The 19,679-nt window shown below is 49.4% G+C and overlaps 6 protein-coding genes across 6 annotated transcripts; 2 read left to right on the top strand and 4 right to left on the bottom strand.

Annotated features, from left to right (window-relative positions):
* Nucleotides 1-796: 796 nt before the first annotated feature.
* On the bottom strand, nucleotides 797-1,076 carry EI90DRAFT_3091200 (uncharacterized protein). Its single transcript, XM_039062376.1, has one exon. It carries the CDS (start codon nucleotides 1,012-1,014, stop codon nucleotides 805-807), a length of 210 nt encoding a protein of 69 aa, XP_038908425.1. The 5' UTR covers nucleotides 1,015-1,076; the 3' UTR covers nucleotides 797-804.
* EI90DRAFT_481509 (uncharacterized protein) lies at nucleotides 1,062-1,955 on the top strand. Its single transcript, XM_039067684.1, has one exon. The coding sequence runs from the start codon at nucleotides 1,329-1,331 to the stop codon at nucleotides 1,812-1,814; it is 486 nt and encodes a 161-aa protein (XP_038908424.1). The 5' UTR covers nucleotides 1,062-1,328; the 3' UTR covers nucleotides 1,815-1,955.
* A 4,553-nt stretch (nucleotides 1,956-6,508) lies between these two features.
* EI90DRAFT_481832 (uncharacterized protein) lies at nucleotides 6,509-8,650 on the bottom strand (the record flags this gene model as incomplete). The annotated part of the gene is made up of 4 exons (XM_039067685.1): nucleotides 6,509-8,138; nucleotides 8,190-8,241; nucleotides 8,297-8,435; nucleotides 8,490-8,650. Coding segments are annotated over 4 exons (1,524 nt in total), but the record flags the coding sequence as incomplete, so codon positions are not given.
* A 1,262-nt stretch (nucleotides 8,651-9,912) lies between these two features.
* Nucleotides 9,913-16,486, bottom strand: EI90DRAFT_3091182 (chitin synthase-domain-containing protein). The gene is made up of 10 exons (XM_039062375.1): nucleotides 15,961-16,486; nucleotides 13,973-15,899; nucleotides 13,028-13,921; nucleotides 11,931-12,971; nucleotides 11,715-11,869; nucleotides 11,578-11,662; nucleotides 11,052-11,525; nucleotides 10,723-10,992; nucleotides 10,616-10,669; nucleotides 9,913-10,559 (listed from the first exon to the last, which is right to left on the bottom strand). The coding sequence occupies exons 1-10, from the start codon at nucleotides 16,287-16,289 to the stop codon at nucleotides 10,047-10,049; spliced, it is 5,742 nt and encodes a 1,913-aa protein (XP_038908422.1). The 5' UTR covers nucleotides 16,290-16,486; the 3' UTR covers nucleotides 9,913-10,046.
* Nucleotides 16,487-16,507: 21 nt separating this feature from the next.
* Nucleotides 16,508-18,222, top strand: EI90DRAFT_3179495 (Phosphotyrosyl phosphatase activator; the record flags this gene model as incomplete). The annotated part of the gene is made up of 7 exons (XM_039066359.1): nucleotides 16,508-16,666; nucleotides 16,716-16,844; nucleotides 16,908-17,050; nucleotides 17,112-17,308; nucleotides 17,360-17,460; nucleotides 17,530-17,583; nucleotides 17,631-18,222. The coding sequence occupies 7 exons, from the start codon at nucleotides 16,508-16,510 to the stop codon at nucleotides 18,054-18,056; spliced, it is 1,209 nt and encodes a 402-aa protein (XP_038908421.1). The 3' UTR covers nucleotides 18,057-18,222.
* Nucleotides 18,205-19,066, bottom strand: EI90DRAFT_481170 (uncharacterized protein). The gene has a single exon (XM_039067683.1). The coding sequence runs from the start codon at nucleotides 18,981-18,983 to the stop codon at nucleotides 18,354-18,356; it is 630 nt and encodes a 209-aa protein (XP_038908420.1). The 5' UTR covers nucleotides 18,984-19,066; the 3' UTR covers nucleotides 18,205-18,353.
* Nucleotides 19,067-19,679: the final 613 nt, after the last annotated feature.

Below are 19,679 nucleotides of genomic sequence, written 5' to 3'. Positions count from 1 at the left end.
CCAGAGAGGAAAGTTGAGCTGTCTCAGCCACACGACATATAAAGCAGTACTGTCCTAAGTCAACCACTGCCAAAACAAGACAACGAATATCCAAGTACTCTTCTGTCAGCGATGGATTATTAGGGCCGATAACGAAATACAAAAAAAACTCACTTACGGTCGCCGCTGTTGATGGTTGTTTGATTCGGGCCACCACAGCCTCGTCCTTGTGCTTCTCCTGCCACAGCGTCGGTTATTCACTATTCAGCAATTATGATTGCTTCGATTCCGATGCTCTGAGTCATACCAGAACAGCTCTAGACGACTTCCTAGCCCATCGTATAGGGATCCAAGCTATTGATAGTGGGCTGTGCCTGGCTGTCTTTGTGTGGCGCCGACACAGATTCAGACAAATTACTTATCAGGTATCCGCTGGGTTACCAGCCAATAATAGAACTGATGGACCAAAAGTTTAGATCTTGCGCTTCTTCACGACTCTGTTGCTGCTAGGCTCCTCTCCGTAGTATCCGCTTTTAACTTTGATGATGGCGACCTCGCACCTCCAGGTATCCAAGCAGCGGAGATGTTATATTTAGCTGTAGTTCTAAAACATGGAATCCTTACCTAGCCTTCCCCACATATCCAGCGTTACTACCCTTGAGAATGGGTGGGTGGATGATGTTATTAGTGATACTCCGAATGAAGGCGAAGTCCCATCCGTACATGATATCTCGATCAGGCTCTGTACTCTCAGACGGCAATCACACGAGCACGTACGCCACAATGGACTTCTTATCAGTTCCTCTCCTACATAATTGTGTTATATCAATTCCCTCTGTTTCTTCTGTTCATGCGGAGTCCCGTCACTCCAGTGCCTCCGCGTGACGCGCCAACATAACTCCTTCCCTTCACCGGCTCTCCCGTTTCTTCCCTCAGAGTCACGAACTCGAAAGCATGTTCAAAAGTGATTTGTCTCCACTTCTTTCCGCCAACCCACTCTGGTTTCCGACCGCTGGTGGGGAGAAAGCTTGACATTCCTTTCTATTACTATCTGAATCTATCCAGAGCATCGAACATCGCCGGAAAGGTGAAAGGCATTTGGCCTTAAAATAAACGGGATGACAACGATGGATCGGCCGCCCTGCTGGTTCCGCTCAGAAATTTTCAATTGCAGCATCTTCATGCCGGACGGAGGCAATCTGTTCGGAGTGCGGCTCCGTGCTCACAGCATCTTCAGTCCTCAAAGTGAACAGGATCTCGTAAGGAGCAATGGGCCATAGGTGAATGTCGGGTGGGGATTCCATGAGTGCAGCAACCAATGCCGGGAGGATGCTTGGTTCGACTCATCCATGCAAAGGAATCTTGATGTGGATATATGCAAGCTGTGCTATTGCGTCCGGATCCTTGTTCGGGGTGGTGGTGCTTCGCCGGTTGTTCCCCTTCACCAGTGTTTACTACTAACTCGTTATCATTACTTGATGTCAAGCGCAATGATGTGCAAAGATATACATGACACAGTGACAGAAAAAAACACTCGAGCTGGGTGGCTAGAGAAAGGAATCGCAACGACCGCAAACGTCGTCCTGAACGGCTTGCTAACATTTCGCGGACAATGGGAGCCGTCATCCGGCCTTGCAGCAGAAGTCGAGTCCCATCTTTGCTGGACTGGAGATTCGTTATTTGCAGGATCAAACGGCACTCCATCACCATACGAGATTCCTAGATGGTTGACGCAACCCGCCCGGCGGGTACCACGTGGAAACAGTGGACTCTGTTTTGCCGTCAAACCATACTACTGGCGCCCCCTCGCTTATGTTTTCCATCCAGAGCAATGAGGTTCCCCTTGCAACAGATGAACAGACGCCGAGGTCTTCGTGCGTGCTTGGTTGGGGGAAGGGGGGCGGGGGCGGGGGCGTGAAACGGGATGCATCTTCATGCATCCGGTGGTGACCAGTGTGGGATTCATAATCCAAGTACTGACATTCGTAACGCTGTAAAAAGCGCAAAATGAACTCGCCCGACTCCGCCGACTAAGTGAAAGCGCTGACTCCGATATCGAAACTGCCAAAGTGCCATGCTCCAGGAGGGAACCCTTGCGCTGTGACGACGAAGAATGGCTAGCAAAGAATTTGAGCGGAAGGGTCAGAATGGGGGTGGGCTGAACGTGCGGGTCCGTCGGCATGAGCATCATGTTGTCGTACCAAGGCCTCCGACATCAGTGTTCCAGCAGGAAAGGGGCCGTTGGGGAGAGTACCAAAACTCACGGGGACCATACCATGGCTAAGGGTGACGACAGCCGCGGACATCCTAACTAATATCGAAGACAAATCATCCGGCCTTGAAGTCACATCCCTGCCGAACGGAAGGTGGTAAAGATTCATAGCATCAAACGGCGCTCGATCACCATACCAAGCTCTCAGACGGTTGATGCCACGCACCCTAAGATCACCGCGAGCGGCGCGAGGATTCTGTTCTGCGGATGGACGCACGATAGTGGAATTCTCCTGGAAACAGACGCCGAGGTCTTCATGCATGCTTGATCTGGATCGCATCTAGGTTCATGCTCTGCATCCACTTCGGAATGATGCATGTCTGTCGTGTCACCTTCAGCGAGTCGGATGGACACGGGACCAGGAATATAGCATATGCGAGCAAGGAGTGGGGACTGTGGGATCCATAATATGAGAACCGAAATTCGTAACGCGATGACGCGCGATCGACTCTGTAAACCGGGAGAAAACCCAAGCGTGCGGCGATGAGGGATGGCTAACGAAGAATTCGAGCGGAAGGGCGGAATGGAATGGTTAGAAGCGAGGCCAAGAGCTGAACGTGCGGGTCGTTTGAAGCCGATGTAAGCGTCATGTTGTCGCAGGCAGGATCCCAGCCTCTACTAAAGTAGTACCAAGGCTGGTCGATCTTCCGTGGAAATCGTACGACAAATAACCGATGCCAGAGTCCCAGTAAGGGACACCGACATTTGTGGGGATCCTACCTGGCAAAGGATGGTTGGCGTCAGTTAACAACACGATAGCTACCGCAGACAAATTCAATCGAGGTAAGGTAGTCGGCTAGAATCGGGAAATGGTGCACTCATAATCGGGAGCTCGATTCCGATACCGAGGGCTACACAACGGCCATCGGGGGAGGGGGAGGAGTGCCACATAATTCTCGATACCATCGCGAACATCGATCAAGATCGTTGAAACTTGAATTAGGCTTCGTAAATGGTCTCCTACGCATCCCATCTGTCAGCCTTCTTTGGTAAATTAGGCAGCTTTGTCTCCCGTTTGGGCATTAGCCAAATCCTCGCTCAGTAGCAGAAAATTAACTAGAAATGATGAAGACCTGGATGGGTTCAGAGAGATAACCATATAGTTTGTAAAAAGTCGATGGGGACTGTTCGATGGTTCGTAGTGTAAGAATTATCCGCGATTCTTTTCTTGAGCTTTTCTGAATCGAGGGATTACAAAGTCGAACTAATTTCGCACAAGCCATCGCAATCTTCCATTTTCGTTCAACTCCTAGTAGCGGGCATTCCAAATACGTTGAAATCGAAGGAGCGGTATGTCCGAGGAAATACCCGTTGAAAAAAGATACTCTGTCGTTTTCACTACCAATTGGATCCCTGAATTTCTTCATCGTTGCATGATGGAATGGTGACGCCCATCGCGTTCACTGAGGAATATTGTCCTGAGGAACGTTCCGAGCGGCTTGTCGGGAAAGATCAGCAAGTCGGAGAATTGGTTCCAAAGCCGCCAGGACCTCCTTGGCTGTTCCTAGGCTACGCTATTGCTTCTGTCTTATGGGTCGCATCTTCATACCAAACTTCATCTTAGCACTCGAACCACCCTCCGCCTCTGCGTATACCAGGTAGCAGTAGCATCAAGTCGTCAATCCGTCAGCAGTCCAGCGGTGTGGATCTGATTGTTCTTCCGAGCCAAGTGGCTCCAGGCCGAGTGCAAGTTACGTAGGCTAACGTGAAAGCACGCGAGGTTTCCAATGGCGGTGCAGGCGTCCCACTTCCATGGAAGTGACGTAGAGGAAACCACGAGTCAGGGAGGGGAAGAGCATATTGTTCGTAACGCCGTCTAAATTGGAGTTTTATCAAGGGTTGTAGACGACGCGAATCTTACACATGTCCGAATGTACTTGCCCAGAGAGGTAATCTTTCAGCAGACGCCCGTACTGAAATTGAAAAATGCCTCAATAAATCAGAGATGCCACTATGAGATGAGGATATCACTTACCGCACTGTCTGCTACACCGCCAATGGAGTAATGGACTGCATTTGTCTTCAAAACTACTTGGACACAAAGACACATATAAGTCACTTAATAATCAGGCTGAGTACCGTTCTTCACCTCCCAGGATACACTCCACAGCCAATCCTTCGTCGGCGTCTCCTGTAGAAGGTCGATAACACTATCTGATCTACTGCAACTGATAAGTATCTATTGTACAGCAGACGATATCGTGATAATGCCGTTTTAGCCTAGTTAGCGTTATTTAACGCGATGCAAAGACCGTCACTTTTTGCCGCATATCTTGTGAGTATTAGTAGGGGATCTTCACCAAACGCTCGTACATGCACACACCTATCTAGCACTTATACTACGTTGGTCTTTTTGTTACATTACTTATGTGCAACTGAGGATGAACGTAGGGCGAAACGACGGAACTGGGAAAGGAAATATCGATTTTTGATATGTGATAACGGAAAATCAATCTGACTCAGTCGATACGGAGTGATAGCGAATTGAGGAACTATGAAAAGATCTCTGTGGTTGCAACACCAACCCTCATTTTGTCCGACCCAGGACTAAACAAGATGCAGTACAAGGGAGGAATGGTCATAGATCCGTTGAACTCTCCGAGCTTTACTTATACCCACTGCACCCTAGGGAAAGGGAACCTCGTCTGAGGGAAGTGAAAGTTGGAAGGTTGACCTAGCGAAACTTTGCGATTCCCCCTCCGATGACAGTAGATAGGCAAATAAGAAGATGCTTCAATTGACCACGAACATCCTAAATGACTTGGCTAAGATCAACAACAATTGGAGCTGTCTGCTGGCCTTGGAAGAGAATTCGAGTCCCATCTTTGCTGGACCGAGGGCTGTACAGACGGGTAGGATCAGATGGCACTTGATCACCATACCAAGGGCCTGAACCTTTGACACCAGAATAAACAGCTGGTCGGTACTCCTTGGGAATAATGAATTCTGATTTGCCATTGAAGAACACTAGTAGCCCGTGGTCTCCATCGGAAAAGAACAGTGGGGTTCCCCCTGCAGCAGATGAACGGATGTCAGACTCCTCCTCCTCCTCCTCCTCCACCTCCTCCTTGTCTTGCAAGAGAACATAAAATGGGCACTTGATCCAGGACTCGTCCAAGTGATGCACTGCATTTGTTTTGGAATAATGTCTATTTGCTGCTCCACGTGTTGTCAAGTGAAGGGTAAGTTGAGGGGGTACAGGATCAGGGATGCGATAAGAGCAGGTGGATGGAACAGCGGGATTCATAACCCAAAAACCGAAATCCGTCACACGATAACTCGAAATGAGCTCACCCGAATCTGTCGACCAAGTGAAAGCACTGAGCCCATCGAAAGCGCCGAGATAATGTGCTCCCGGAGAAAACCCAAGCGTGCGACGGTGCGGAATAGTGAGCACTGCGTCACTTTTGATGGATGCAGAGGATGAAGTAGAAGGCTTGGAGGCTAAGATAGGAGGGTTGGAAGTTGGAGTGAAATTATTGGAAGAAGGGGGTGCGAGGTGCTGCAAGTGCGGGTCACCCAAAATGGATACGAGAGTCATGCTGTCGTACCAAGGGTTATCAGTGTTCCATGGAACCCGTATGATAAATAATCCGTTATCTGATACTCGAGTTACAGCGGGAAGAGGACCATTGGGAAGAGTACCAAGATTAACGGGGGTCATATCGTGGCTAAGGATGGTGACATTCCCCTCATTGTCCTCGGCAGCGACTCGGTGGCTGCCGTGGACGAATTCGATCCAGACTGGATGGTTGGGTGGATCGAGCTGGAATCGGAAAATTGTGTGCTGATGGTCGATATCAGCGAGTTCGATAACACCGCTACCAAAACCAAGAGCTACTTGGCGACCATCAAGGGAGAGCGCCGCACATGTCACGATACCGTTACGAACATCAGGGTCGTTAAATTGGGCATCATAATCAACCTCAACAGTACCCTGACTATCAACCTTCTCTGGCATATTAGGTAGCTTCGCCTCCATGACCATTCGAACATTGAGTAAATCCTCACTCAATGGGATTCTGTGCCCGGTAAACTCGCTGGAAATGGTGAAGATCCGGACGGGATCGGAGAGGTGGCCATACAGTTTGTGAAAAGGTGATGACATTGGGGTGAAAGGAAGGGTTGATCGATGGAGGTGCCATGGTGACCAGGAAGTCGTAGAAATAAACCATGACGCCCAAGACGAATACTCCACAAATTGCTTTTCTCGAGCTTCTCTCAAAAGTTTGAATGAATCGTGATCCTGTTAAAAATGACATCATATTGAAATGATCGCGGCACAATGATTTTATTTACCTTGAATTCATCAAATCCATAAGGGAATCCCTTGTCCCTTTCGTCGTCTTGCGCCATGTGCATAAATGTAACCAAGTTTCGCGTGAGGAATGTATCAAACTCGTTCTGCAAATTGGACTCTTGCGCAAAGAGTTGTGAGGGGTCCAAGTGTTCTAATAAGTATTCACGAGCATATCGGAGATGATGGGGGCGTTCTCCCTTCAGAAAATCGCTCCATTTTCGTTTATCTCCTAAAGGGAGAGTGGCGGGCTCCCCAAACACACCCCGCTCACAACAATTATTGAAAAATCGGAGGAGTGGTAGTCCGATGAAATACTGATTTGCATCCTTGATAAAGAATGCTTTGTCATTTTCATTACCAATCGAATCCCCCATTATGAACTCTTTCATTGTTGCATGATAGAATTTGACACCCTTCATGTCCTTCGAGGGACTTTCTGAGCCACTTTCCGAGCCAAGCCACTTTTTGAAGAGAGATTTACAATTGACCTAATCGGTTCCAAAATAGCGAGGACATCTTCCTCGGCAATTCCTAACAGCTGTGACATAGAAAATGCACTTAGCGGCTCGCGTGCTGCAATGATTGTGCCAACCACTTGGTGATACTTCTCGGCTATATGTGGAGGAACTCCAGATGAGTCGAACATATAAGCACGGCGAAGTATGCGCAAGTACTCTGAGTTGACGTCAGTGGGAGCATCGGCGAGATCACGGATGTATTCGAACTCCGATCGAAGGGTTGCTCCACGACGAGTTCGAACAGAAACATCCCGGACTCGGGTTGAGGCAATAATCGGCAACCCACGACAGGCCGAGGCAAATGCATCGATATCCTCTTTTGACGGCTTCCAGGCAGACTTCTCGATGCAACCCTGAAGGCCTTCCTCGACCATGCGGCGGATAGTGTGGAACTTCTCGCCCTTCGCGATAGCATCTACATTTTCATATGGTATGACAAGGCCCTGAGCCCGGGCCTTATCCCAAGCCGACATGACCGATGACTCTGGACGACAGCTGACAAACACAGCAAACGCGGCTGGCAGCTCATCGAGGATAAACACTAGCTTCATTAAAGACTCAAGTTCTTCCTGAGCCCCACACTCGTCTAGTCCATCCAAGACGATGATGAAGCGCTCCTCGCCCAGAGATAGAAGTTTAAGCATGGGTTTGACGATCCAAGCTCTCATCTGCTTTTCCAGAGTGGAGCCTAGAATATCCTCCAGTGAAGAGGGCTGTCGAAGCTGATTGACAAGAAGACTCTCGTACTCGGTGTTAAACAACGCGAGCTGGCGTGCAAGAGTAGAGGGAAAGTGCTTAATCGAATCGACTCCTGTTCCCACTTGGTTTTTGTCCCAGAAGAAAGACGCTGCCAAGCGGCGCCGTTTGGCAAGTGTTGAGGCAACACTCTTTGATATAGCAGTCTTTCCAGTGCCGGGGGAGCCACGAAGCCAAACAAATCGGTGCTCCCGTTTCTCCAAGTGATCGAGTATTAATTCCTGAATCCGGACCCGAGTGTTTTCCAGGCATTCCGACTTGCTTTCCACGGCAGAGTATTCCGCGTTCGCTTTGTAGAGTTTCGAGAGTTCATCTGGAATATCATTGAATTCTAAGCAGCGAAAAAAAAGGGAATGCAACGAACAGTCCACCGATAACCGAATTGTGTGGAAGAGATTCAGAGTTGTCGCCGCAGTCTATGGTGCATGCCCAAGTCAGTTAACGGACTATCTGAACACTGAGGAAACAAACCGTGAAACGGGAGACAGCATTACTGATACAGGACTTCACCGCGCTTATCTCCTGAGATATCTCAGTCGCTAGGATTACCCTCTTGGCAAGCTTTCGACGTTTGAGTGCTTCGATTTGCCTCAATTGCTTTCTTAGGGCCCTGTTACCGGGATGTGAGATTTGGACGAGAGAGCGATAAAGTGAATGCACTTACAAGTTAAATTGTTGAATTAGCTCACGGATTTCAGGAGGGACTCGGCCAGTCCACAGCTGGAGAGGCCTAAAGATCGTTTCGTGAGCATTTCGAACTTCATCGTCCAATCCTTTGAGATTTTCGTCATTGTTGTCGAGGTCTGCATGAAAACGTGAGGTTATATCATTAGATCGCAAAATCGCGACGCCCTGCGAACCTCGTAAGCTTGGAGCCATGATAGGAGTATATTTGGTATTTGATCGAGATTCGGAATGGGGGCTAACTTAAGAGCAGAGGCGGCGGTTTGGAGGACGAGCCTTGTGGCGGCGATGATTGTTTTCTTTCGTTCACCAGCAGGGACGGCTGAAGACGACGGCATTAGATCTATTGGCGTATCTAAGTTCACGCCTGTGCGTTGTGGTTGTGGGTGGGGAGTCTCAGTGTTGCCATGGATGCTGCGCCCGCTGGGTATTGTGATATCGATGGTCCCCTCAGGGGGGACTGGAGATGGTGATGGATTAGGGGATGGCGGATCCGGTGTAGAGGGGACAGATCGTCTGGGATGGGAGGCCGATTGGCCGGTGCGACGGTTAGGATTGGGACTCAGACTCCTTCTGAACATCTTAGATATAGCGTGCCGAAAAGACCTCCGCTGCTCTAGATCTTGAGAACTGCCACCAGTTGATGCAGTACCACTAGGAGGCTGAAGATGAGATCCCTCAGATCCATCACGATCTCTGCTAGTAGTTGCATCGTTTGCAGTGGGGGAAGAAGTGATCTGGATGGTGGGAGCGGCAGTCGAGGGTTGCAAAGGACCGCCGGGACGCTTCCGTCTCTCGAAAAACCGAGAGAGCCCAGATCGGCCAGACATCGTGCGTTAGCAATCGCTGAGGGGGTGCCGAACAGATGAGACAGGCACGCTGCTCAACCCACGACAAATAAGGCAGTGTCCTAGCCTCTACCAAAGCAGGACAGCGAATACAAAATGCCCCTTGTGGGCAGAGCGCCGGGACGTTAGCCACGCTACCCAAATCATTCGGCTCGATAACAAAGCCAAAGAAATCTACCAATGTTAACTACGCGCCTTCGGGCATTTTGCAACATGGGAATCGGCATCTCAGTTGGGAGCCCTTTAATTGATAAGCGCTACGTTCCTTTTTCGGTCAAGCGCTCAACTTCTCTTAGATAAAGCTGAAGGCGATGAGAATTCCGTTGTCGCGTTCCTGTTCTTTCTTCTACGCTGTCAGAACTGAGCGCGACCATCGCTAGTCATCCAGAAAACCAAGGGGGCACTACCCAGATGTTCAGGGTTGATACAAACTTGCCTTCAGCATTTTAGAAACAATTTATGGCGTGTGAACTCTCGCGGCCCCGGTGGCAGTTTTTGCCACTGAAGAGGGGGTTTAGCGAAGGACCCCGCTAATTTTCAGTCCCAGGGGGCAACTTGAAGGAGAGAGAGATTAAATATTGGATTATCAGGACTTGTAAATTTGATACAAAGTGTCCGAGTGAGAATGTAAGCCATATCGTCCATGCATGAAGGGGTCAAATACTGCTTAGTCACAGTCGTTGAAAGTATCACTGTGCTTGTGTAAGTAGGATGCGATCTATAGCTGCGTTGATGGTCGTCTTCCGAGCCGTCAAATCTATCCCAAATGACTCCTCCAGGCGGGAACGAATTGCACGCTTAGTGCTGACGTTGAGATCAGCATCGCGCAGGATCTCCTGTACTGCACGCTCTAGTTCTGCGTCGGATGGTTGTCCGCTAGGCGATCCTAAGAAGTCGCCGCTAAAGCCACCACCACCAATGTCAGGTAAGTACGATGTTGTGGGGCGCGACTGGACGCCAGCCATGGACTGTCGCCCCAAAGTATCAGCGTGGGCCTGGGGGAATCCGTATGTCGACGGTTGACGTCCATTATAAGAAGGTGCAGGAGAGTAAGAGCGGGAGTATGGGACTTCATGTGCGTCATAAACAGTCTGACGACCGTATATTGATGCCGTAGGAGTATGATATCCATCCTTGCCCTTGGTTGGCGGCACCCATGATCCTACACTGTGATTGGACTCTTTGTCCCATAACTCATTTTCCTGCCGGGACATGGTAATCAGCTAGATACGCAAAATGTAAACAATAAGGAGCTCACGTAGTCTGTCCATGACTTCAGTGGAATAGAACGGGGATCGAATTTCCCTTCGTCCTGGAAACGCTGTGGGTCACTGGACAACCAAAGAACGAGACATCGGAACTTACGTGGATCACCAACTTCTTACCCTTTTCACCCATAACAATACGGGTCTGACCCCATGAGAAGTCGTCCATGCGCCAAAATGCATAGAGTGGGAGGTAGAATGAGAAGACAGGAATAGCAAGAATATAAAATAGCATCCAGCCAATCATATCCCATTTACGACGGAAGATGAAGACAAGCGCTTGAAGGCCATATATAGCAGCTAGCATGATGATGGAAAACAGAGGCACCGACTCATGTTTCCCAACCACCAGGTATATCAAATAAACGATCTGAACAAGTCGGGATGAATAATGCGCCATATAGACCGGAGAGACGCGGGGACACTCACGTAAGCGACTGTAACAGGCTGAATGATGGTTGACAGGAGATCAATAAAGACAATGAATCTCATGGAAAAGCAACAGAAACCACAAAGTTGATCCAAGAAAACCAGTTCGGCAAGATTGTGTACCGTAGAATTGATCCAACGGCGACGCTGCGATAATAAGATCTTCCACTCCTCAGGAGCGATAGTATAGGCATGGGCGTCTCTGACAAATTGAGTTTTGTAATTGGGAAAATGCTTCAGCAACAACGTTGTGAGGTATCGGTCTTCTCCAAGATGAAGCAGGTTCTTCATGTGCAAAGTGTCAACTCGGTTTTCTGAGTAATCCTCGATGACGGCATTGGAGATGAAGAGTGGTTTGTGTGTGTCTGGCGTGCGAAGACGGTACATAGTGAAACACCCAGGCAAGCAAGTCACCGATCCGAAAAGGGACTCGAACGACTTCGCCAGATGATGGGATATGAAATATTCGTACACCTATAGCAGAAGATTGAGGATTTTTGCAACCGACAAAAGCACAACTACTTACCTGCATCATAGTGACAACAGACCGCTTCTCGTTTGAGAGGGATGTCTCGCCACATACACCAAGTACCTTCTTGTCGTGAATCATGCTACATAACCGCAGTGAGAAATGTCCATGCTGCAATGCCAATGTCTACTTACGCCGAAACGAGCCGGTTTAGAGCGAGGGGCTCTACAGTCGTATCGGCATCCACCATGAAGATGTACTCATAGAAGGAGGGATTCACTCCGATGACATTTTTGATCTGATGATACATTTCAAGTTCGCAAGGATTCATGGCTGAATTGAAGTGAACCTGTGGTTGGACAATGAGTCCAGATCAACACTCGTGGAAATAAGTGGGTTGCAGGACTGGCCTTATTCAAGAAATGCATTAACACCATCTGCGAGTCTCGTTTTCCTCTGTTGCCGGGGCGGGACCTTTCCGTTGGTTTCCCGACCTTGACAAGGACCACATAGGGCACCACATGACCAGAACACTCGTAAAGACCAGAATACACCTTGCCCATATTATGCTGCTTTGCTCCTTCTCCCAACGACAAAAAGCTAAGGGGTTCGGGGTCCAAGTTTGGGTCTGCTCCCAGTACGTCCAAAACAATCCGAGGAGTAGGACGATCGTTTCCGGAACCGACAATGTTACCGTCGCAAATGATGAAGAGCAACTTGCGTTTGTCGTCGTATCTCAGTTTCGCCAGCGAATCGATAGTTCGGCGAACGGAATCCTCATCTTCCGTATAGACAGGCACTTGGCAGATGACAAACTTGTCATGGTCTTCGGGTCTACGCGGCGAGGCGAATGTGATAGAAGCGATGAACTTGAACCCAATTACTGCAACCATCACCGCTGATAAAGCCAACAAGATATATGTGGAGAATAAACATTGGGGAGAGTTACGATTATCGACCTTGCCGATCAGGAACAAATTACGGAGACAAGTCTGCATGCGAGCGAAGGTATCGGAGTCAATCTGTAGATTATTGAGTTTGTTCGTGATATCCTGGCCGTTGTTGTAGCGGAACAGATCGACGACAGTAGATTCCATGAAGAGCGTCTTGATTGAGTTTGGATCCTGGACTTGTGTTCCATCAGGTGCGTGAACCACCGGCGGGAAGTTAATATAATCCGACAAGTCATAAACCATGCCATTGTACACAGCGACGGCGCGACCTTTGCTGGCCAAAGATCGAATGGCAGAGGCAGTGTAACCAACGAACCCTACACGCCAGTTATAACGCATGAGGATCATCATTTCGAAATACCAATCAGGTCGATAGTCATATTGATTAAACGCTCTGAAGTCGTGGTACTGAGCTTCGACATTCACCGATTGGTTTGTCGAGCTCAGGAGAACGTAAGGGTTGACTGGGCCATTCACACCTTCACAGAGGGCGCTGACCTTCATATTCGTGTCAGTCGTACGACAATGGAAGAGGTCCAACATTAGGAACCTACTTGAACAGGGAATAGAGAGGTAGCATCAAGACCACCGTATTTCATGACCGTCTTTTGAGGTATGACACTGACTGTGGTCACATGGGTTTGCATGATGCCTGTCAAGTCGAAAACCTCCCCGCGGATCGCAGTATACGTGTGTTTGGGATCGTTGTTGTAGGAGTGAGATTTGAGCTCTGCCGGGCTGAACACGTATTCGTGCGGACAGATAATATATCCAAGGATAGCGATGACGAAAATCGCGCTGGCACAAACAAACCAAATGAGGATGTTGATTGCCAGCTTTTCGCGCCACGCTTGTCGAATATCCATACGCTTCATACGGCCAATGTACGTGAGGAGGGGTGTGGGAAGCCACCATGTCAGCAGCCAAACAAGGGCAAGCCAACGGCGGCGAGCGGACGAGTCATGAACTTCCTCTGCAACTTCATTCTGAAGAATATCGCCGGGCAACGGGTCCTTTTCTGCTTGAACCTTCCGAGTGTTCTGGAACATATTTCTTGAAGGTGCATAGGATTCACTCCCGTAATTGCTTGCATCTTCCTGTCCACTTGTGATACGGCTGTGCTGATCGAAATCGTCACTTTGCAATGAGCGTCCGTCATCATCATCTCCATAGAGCGCGCGACCAACAAAGGGTTGACCCTGAGCATTGGAAACGAGAGGCAGAACCTGACTGGAGTTGCCAAATGGGTCATTGTACCCCGTTACCGGTGATCTGTCTCCATCCTCCCCATCAGGTCCATGCCCGTATGGACCATATTCATCCGTTCGAACGTCAAGGAGACCCGCCTGAGCTTCTGCCACCCTCAGCCGATTTCGTTTTTGCTCCTCCGCATCATTAGCCCTCAAGTAGTCTTCCATCTTGTGGAACGCGACTTGACTTAAGAAAACCTGAAAACCATAGCTGAGTCTCGAAGACGCCAATAATCAAGTCCGACACACCTTATGATTTCCCACAACCACGTCTCGATCGGATAACCCGAGAGCTTCACGGACGGCCCGGACGTTGCCCACGGGATCATCTTCAGGTGACAGTCCAACTTCTCTAAGCTGGTCACGATAGCGATCACAGAACTCGGCGGGGGTCATGCTAGCCTCGATGACAATTCCATTTTTCCGGGAGACCTCTGACAAGCCAGCGCTGCGAATCTGAGCCTTAACCCCACGAGTTTCAAGCTGGTTTGGTAGTTGTGCATCATTCGGGTTGATGCACATTACGGACCAGGGATTTGTCTCGTCGAGAGTTTCGAAAAGCACATCTAGAGCGGTTTTGAACTCCCCAGCGACGCACTTGATGCCCTCGGTATCAGCAGGACCTTCATCTGCCTCCTCTTCAATTGTCACCTCGGGCTTTGGCGCTTCACCTGCAGGTCTGCGTTTCACAGTACCCCTCTTCTTCATGGACGGGGCCCGCATGGGCTTGACTGGCTGATGTGCGGCCACGATCGTCTCATCATGGCGAGGGTGTGCTTCAGTCGCAATGGATTTGGAGGAGAAAAGAGCTTGAATGAAATGATTGGAAGAGCCTGAGCTCTCGCCGCCCATGGTACGACCGCCTTCGGAACTGCGTCTAAGGAGTGATACGAAATCGGGATTGAATGCTGCGGCATTCTTCTCGAGGAAGGATTCGGCTGAGTAAGTAACTGGACCAGCATAATGGCTAACAGTGAACGTCGGGAAACCCGAATGATCCATTCCTCCCAATCTGAACGAGGTGTGATTGCCCCAGCGCTTGGACATTGCTTCGATCATGGTGTGATCGGTTTTCTTCGGCATGCGCCTGACCTGGTCATCCATGATATGGATGATGCCTCCAGGCATGGTCGACAACATTCGAACGCATTCAGAATTGTCGAAGTAAGGAACTGTAGGGAAAACGCCAGAAAGACCTTCGGACACAAACTCGTCTGCGTGTCGATCGAATATTTGCCGGCGTACCCACTGATGCAGGCGTTCATTGGCATAGTTTATGCAGAACTGATCGAGAGAGTTGGATCGACTAGGCGAGGAAGTGATATTCTGGAATCCCGGGAAGTCGAGGAAACCGACAAATGTGGTATAATCGTCCCTGCACAGTTTCTGATTGATAAATTCATTTAGCCAGGAAAAGAGAAGCGAGTATAAATTTTTAGCGAGGTCGTCACGATTATCGGAGGCTCCTTCGGGGTCTAGGAAGATCGTACACAACTCCTTTTTGACAAGTTTAGTCTTGTACGACAGGACAGACTCCAGCGATGCAGCAGAGACTCCCAGAAATTCGGCAACGATATTGAGAACATCAGTGTTGCGAACTACGGCAGCATCCTCGTTGCGATTTCGGTCCCGCGTGAACTCGATATTGCCGAGGTGGATGATGGCAGCAATGAGTTGGCAAGTCTGGGCGACACTGCGCTTTGAAAACCCAACACTTTTCAACGCATGTTTTAATCGCTCAAATTTGTGACCATCGTCCTCTTGGAACGGATTCCCGCCGCCATGGGTGAGGTAGCGGTACACTACCTTGTCGCTCAGATGTAAGTGCTGTCGCTCCTCGTTAGTGGCACCCGTAAGGAGGTAGTAGAAGATATGAAAGTTGCGTTCTCCAGAAGGCGCCCCGGCTACACGACTCTTCTCCAGGTAATAATCCAATGTCTTAGCACCATAGAGCCTTCCACGATCCGAGAATTGCAACTCGGTATACCTGCCGAAACGCGATGCATTGGGATTGAACAGAGTACGAGCATTCCCAAATGATTCTAAAATGAAGTCGGCACTGGGGATCTGGCTCGCCAACTTGGAGCCCTTCTTTCCAGGGTTACTGACGCTGAGCTCAATAACGCTTTTGATTGCAAGACGGCGACTTTCCGACTTGCCAGCTCCAGTCTCGCCACTTTAATAATAAAAGTACATGAGGATTGATAACCCAACATGAACCGAATCGATTCTCGCACCTAAACAACAAGCTCTGATCTTGCCCTGTCCGTCGCATATGATAATATGCATTGTTTGCCAATTGGAAGATATGAGGAGACCGATATTCCTTCTCCCCGCTGGTGTCTCTGTACTCGGTTGCATATTGTAGCAAAACTGAGTCGGCATTGCTGCCTACATATTTGTGGGGGTTCAGGGCAACTAAGGTAGAGGACCCTACGGAAGTGTAGATGATGTCGTTGAGAAAGCGGTCTCGAAGACGAGACACAATTGTATCATCCGAGATGGAGGGGAGGGTAGCCAGGTCGTCTTCAGACGCCCTGGCATCTGCTGTACGCGTAGTGGCCATCTCGTTGTGGGGGTGTTGGGGAGCGACGGGAAAGTGAGTGACTAGTTTCCAGTCAGGCTACAGGACGCGTTCTGGCCTGTCCCAGGAAACGTCTGGCCAGTCTGAGGACGTCAAGAGCTTAGAGGTGGTTTGGATTGTCTAAGCAAACTTTTACGTCGTCTCGAATTGACGAAGTCGAGGCCACGGCACGAGCCGAGAGTTTCAGGTGGTTGCGTAAAATGGACAGCTTCAGCCAGCCACTAAAAGCGATTCTCAGCCCCAGTCACCTCGCACAATTCCAAGACTCGGAAACATATGAGAAAGTGGTGAAATACATCGAGAGGCTCAACGATTCAGTTATTGGTGTGAAGACCAGGGATGATTGTTCCGAATCTGAGGTTGGGATGCTCTTCCTTGTGACTGCAATCCATTGCTGATAATCGACAGGGGATAAAAGCTGTTCTTTCAATACTCGACCAAGTGGAGGAGATAGCAAAAAGCACCCCGCCTGTCAATAATGCTGCCTCCCGTTTTGGAAACCCTGCTTTCAAGGACTTCTATGACAAAGTGTCGTCGGCGTGTACCCATTTCCCGATCTATCAGTCCGATTCGATCCTGACTATGTGGGTCATTGTGTAGGCCTCCTCTTCGTTACACGAACAGCTCCCAGACATACCATCCGAAGCCATCGATGAACTCTCCGTATATTTCCGAGAATCTTGGGGAAATCGCTCTCGAATTGACTACGGGAGCGGTATGGAATTAAATTTCCTCTGCTGGATGTAAGTCAGTGTGGAATCAAAAATAATGTGTGTATTCTTTTGTCTAACCATATCCCGTCAGATTGTGCTTGGAAGAGCTGAAGGTTGTACAAGAGTCCGACCACACAGCTTTGGTGATCCGCGTCTTTTGGCGTTACATCGCGGTAATGCGCATCCTACAGCAGTCATACTGGCTAGAGCCTGCAGGCTCACATGGAGTATGGGGTTTGGACGATTATCATTTTCTGCCTTTCTTGTGGGGATCTGCCCAGCTGAGAAGTGAGCCCCATCTACATGCGTCTTTATAAGACCTAAATTCCCCTCTGCCAGATCACAGATACATCAAACCAAAATCCATTCACGACACGGACATCGTTGAAGAATTCTCAAGGGATTATATGTACTTGGCGTGTATCAAGTTCATCAATTCCGTGAGTCGCCATTTGCTATTTGTGTTGCATGAAGCTACCGTTACTTATTCACATGCAAATAAACCTCAGATAAAATCAGCAACTCTGAGGTGGCATTCACCCATGTTGGATGATATCTCGGCGGTATGATCTCCGTTGCGTTCGTTCGAGGCTCAGCTGACCCCCCGTAGGTCAAGACATGGGAGAAAGTCAACACAGGAATGATCAAAATGTACAAGGCTGAGGTTCTGAACAAACTTCCTGTCATGCAGCATTTCCTCTTCGGTTCCATCCTCTCCTTCCAGCCATTGGATCCAGAGGACAAAGAGGATGAGACATTGGACGATCCTCACACTGGTCACGCCCACCCCCACGTTCACAACCACACGAATGGCGATCGTGTTTTACCAAACGGGAAAGTCATCCACCTGAACCCTTCCACTCAATACAATAATGACGGACCAGGAGCAGGTCAACTCGAGTCTGGCTGGGGCGATTGTTGTGGTATCCCTGTTCCGAGCGCCCTTGCTGCCGCGGAGGCTGAAAAGCAGAAAAATCCGAACACATTGCGGGGCATTCCAATGCGTGAAGGGATTCGGCTGGTACCGTTTGATTGATGTCTGATAGTGTTGAAAATGTCCAGATTCTTCATCGTGTTCGGGCTTTGCGTTTAAGGAAAGTTGAAACTCTCCAGACATCTTCAAGATCACCCACATCAGACCTTGTGATAAACGCACAAAGTAAAACCGGCAGCCCAATGCTACTCGGCCTAGTAGAATTATATCCATCATGGTAGCTAGCATCACAAACATTATCAAAAATACTAAATGTAGAAATGTAGTGCGGCAGCGTATGAAATACAAATGTTCCCTGCAATCTTGAGATAATCATTTTACCATCATCCCAGTCATCCATCATTCCCTCACAAAATATTGCAGACATAGCCCAAGGAGCGAAACCTCCAACGCCATCCCCAAGACTCCTTTCTCCTCGACCCACTCCCCAAGCATCTCTGTAACAGAAAGGCAATATTCTTCTCGGGAATCGGACGATGTTCGCTGATCGGAGGATGGCGCGACAGCGGGTTGGCAGTGCTGCGAATGGCGCCACGGCTCCCCACCTTGTGATCGGCTCAGCGACTCATGCAGGGCGAGCTGGACATCGGGTTGTGATTCAAATACGAATGGGGAGCCCCCCCTTTTGACCCTCCCATACATGGATGGATTGCCTCGTGGGTCCGCATCTTGGTCTCCCGAACACAAGTGATCGTCGGCTGACTGCAGCGATGGATGATTAGAGTAGTACGCCGAGTGATTTAGTGTCTCGGTTCTAATCTCTACGGGTTGAGGCGAGTGATGATGAAAGCGGTCGAACGATGAAGACCCCTTAATTGTGGAAGTTGCACTGTGAGCAATCATTGTAGGTGACGTGGAGACAAATTGAGTTGTGGAGTTGCAGGGCCCAATTACCGCTCGTCGGCCTGTTATGCGAGATGCGTCGTTCGCAGGGGACAACCAAGGTGAGGCAGGAAGATTGAGGGACATCCAACATATAGGGGTATATATATATATATATGTAGCTAGGAATGATTAGAGGGGTTTAGTTTCGAAGCTTGATTTGGGCACTGCCAATGGCCTGCTCCGAACGCAGCAATAAATGCAGAGAGAGAGGCAGTGCGGCGCGAGTGAGATGCGCAAGCCCGCGACCGAATTCAAGCCTGAACAGTGTAGCAACCGCCCCATGATACCTGTTCCATAACACCGAGACAGGAGATGATGCCAGTTGCGGCGAACGGGGATCTATAAGGCGAAGGCCAACACGGAGCAGAGGGATGCAAGCGGAGGTGCGATGCTCCACTAGTAAACAGTTGAGTCATAGACAGTGTCCCGCAGCCACGCCGGAGCCGGAGTCGCTGATAATGATTCACGTGTCGCAGACGGAGCGGTCCAATGTGGAGTGGAGAAGCCCGAACATCCATGAGCTTCCCTCGTCCATTTAACTTCGACCCCACATTTGCCCTGACAAGGGCATTAACGCAGAATCTTCGATTAATAAGAATGACACTTACTCGGTCCCCAAAGATTTACTTCCCCATAGGCTATGAAACTAGACAGGACTACAAGAATCACTCATTAGAGGCATTAGTGATTGAGGATCATGACGAGTGATGTGTATCAATACATGCCGTGGCACTGTAATCGCTTGCGGCGGAAGGGGGGCAATTCAGACGATCAGGCCTC

This window comes from Cantharellus anzutake, assembly GCF_015039405.1.
Source record: "Cantharellus anzutake strain C23 chromosome Unknown EI90scaffold_159, whole genome shotgun sequence".
In the NCBI taxonomy this organism is placed as follows: domain Eukaryota; kingdom Fungi; phylum Basidiomycota; class Agaricomycetes; order Cantharellales; family Hydnaceae; genus Cantharellus; species Cantharellus anzutake.
This window is presented reverse-complemented; position numbering and strand designations above follow the sequence as displayed.

Excerpts from the sequence above, each read along its gene's own strand:
- EI90DRAFT_3091200 (XM_039062376.1), bottom strand. The coding sequence starts at position 1,014 with ATGTCAAGCTTTCTCCCCACCAGCGGTCGGAAACCAGAGTGGGTTGGC.
- EI90DRAFT_481509 (XM_039067684.1), top strand. The coding sequence starts at position 1,329 with ATGCAAAGGAATCTTGATGTGGATATATGCAAGCTGTGCTATTGCGTC.
- EI90DRAFT_3091182 (XM_039062375.1), bottom strand. The coding sequence starts at position 16,289 with ATGGCCACTACGCGTACAGCAGATGCCAGGGCGTCTGAAGACGACCTG. Across the intron at positions 11,870-11,930 it reads TAATGCATTTCTTGAATAAG|GTTCACTTCAATTCAGCCAT; the intron begins GCCAGTCCTGCA and ends GTCCAACCACAG. Across the intron at positions 11,663-11,714 it reads CTAAACCGGCTCGTTTCGGC|CATGATTCACGACAAGAAGG; the intron begins GTAAGTAGACAT and ends GCGGTTATGTAG.
- EI90DRAFT_481170 (XM_039067683.1), bottom strand. The coding sequence starts at position 18,983 with ATGTCCCTCAATCTTCCTGCCTCACCTTGGTTGTCCCCTGCGAACGAC.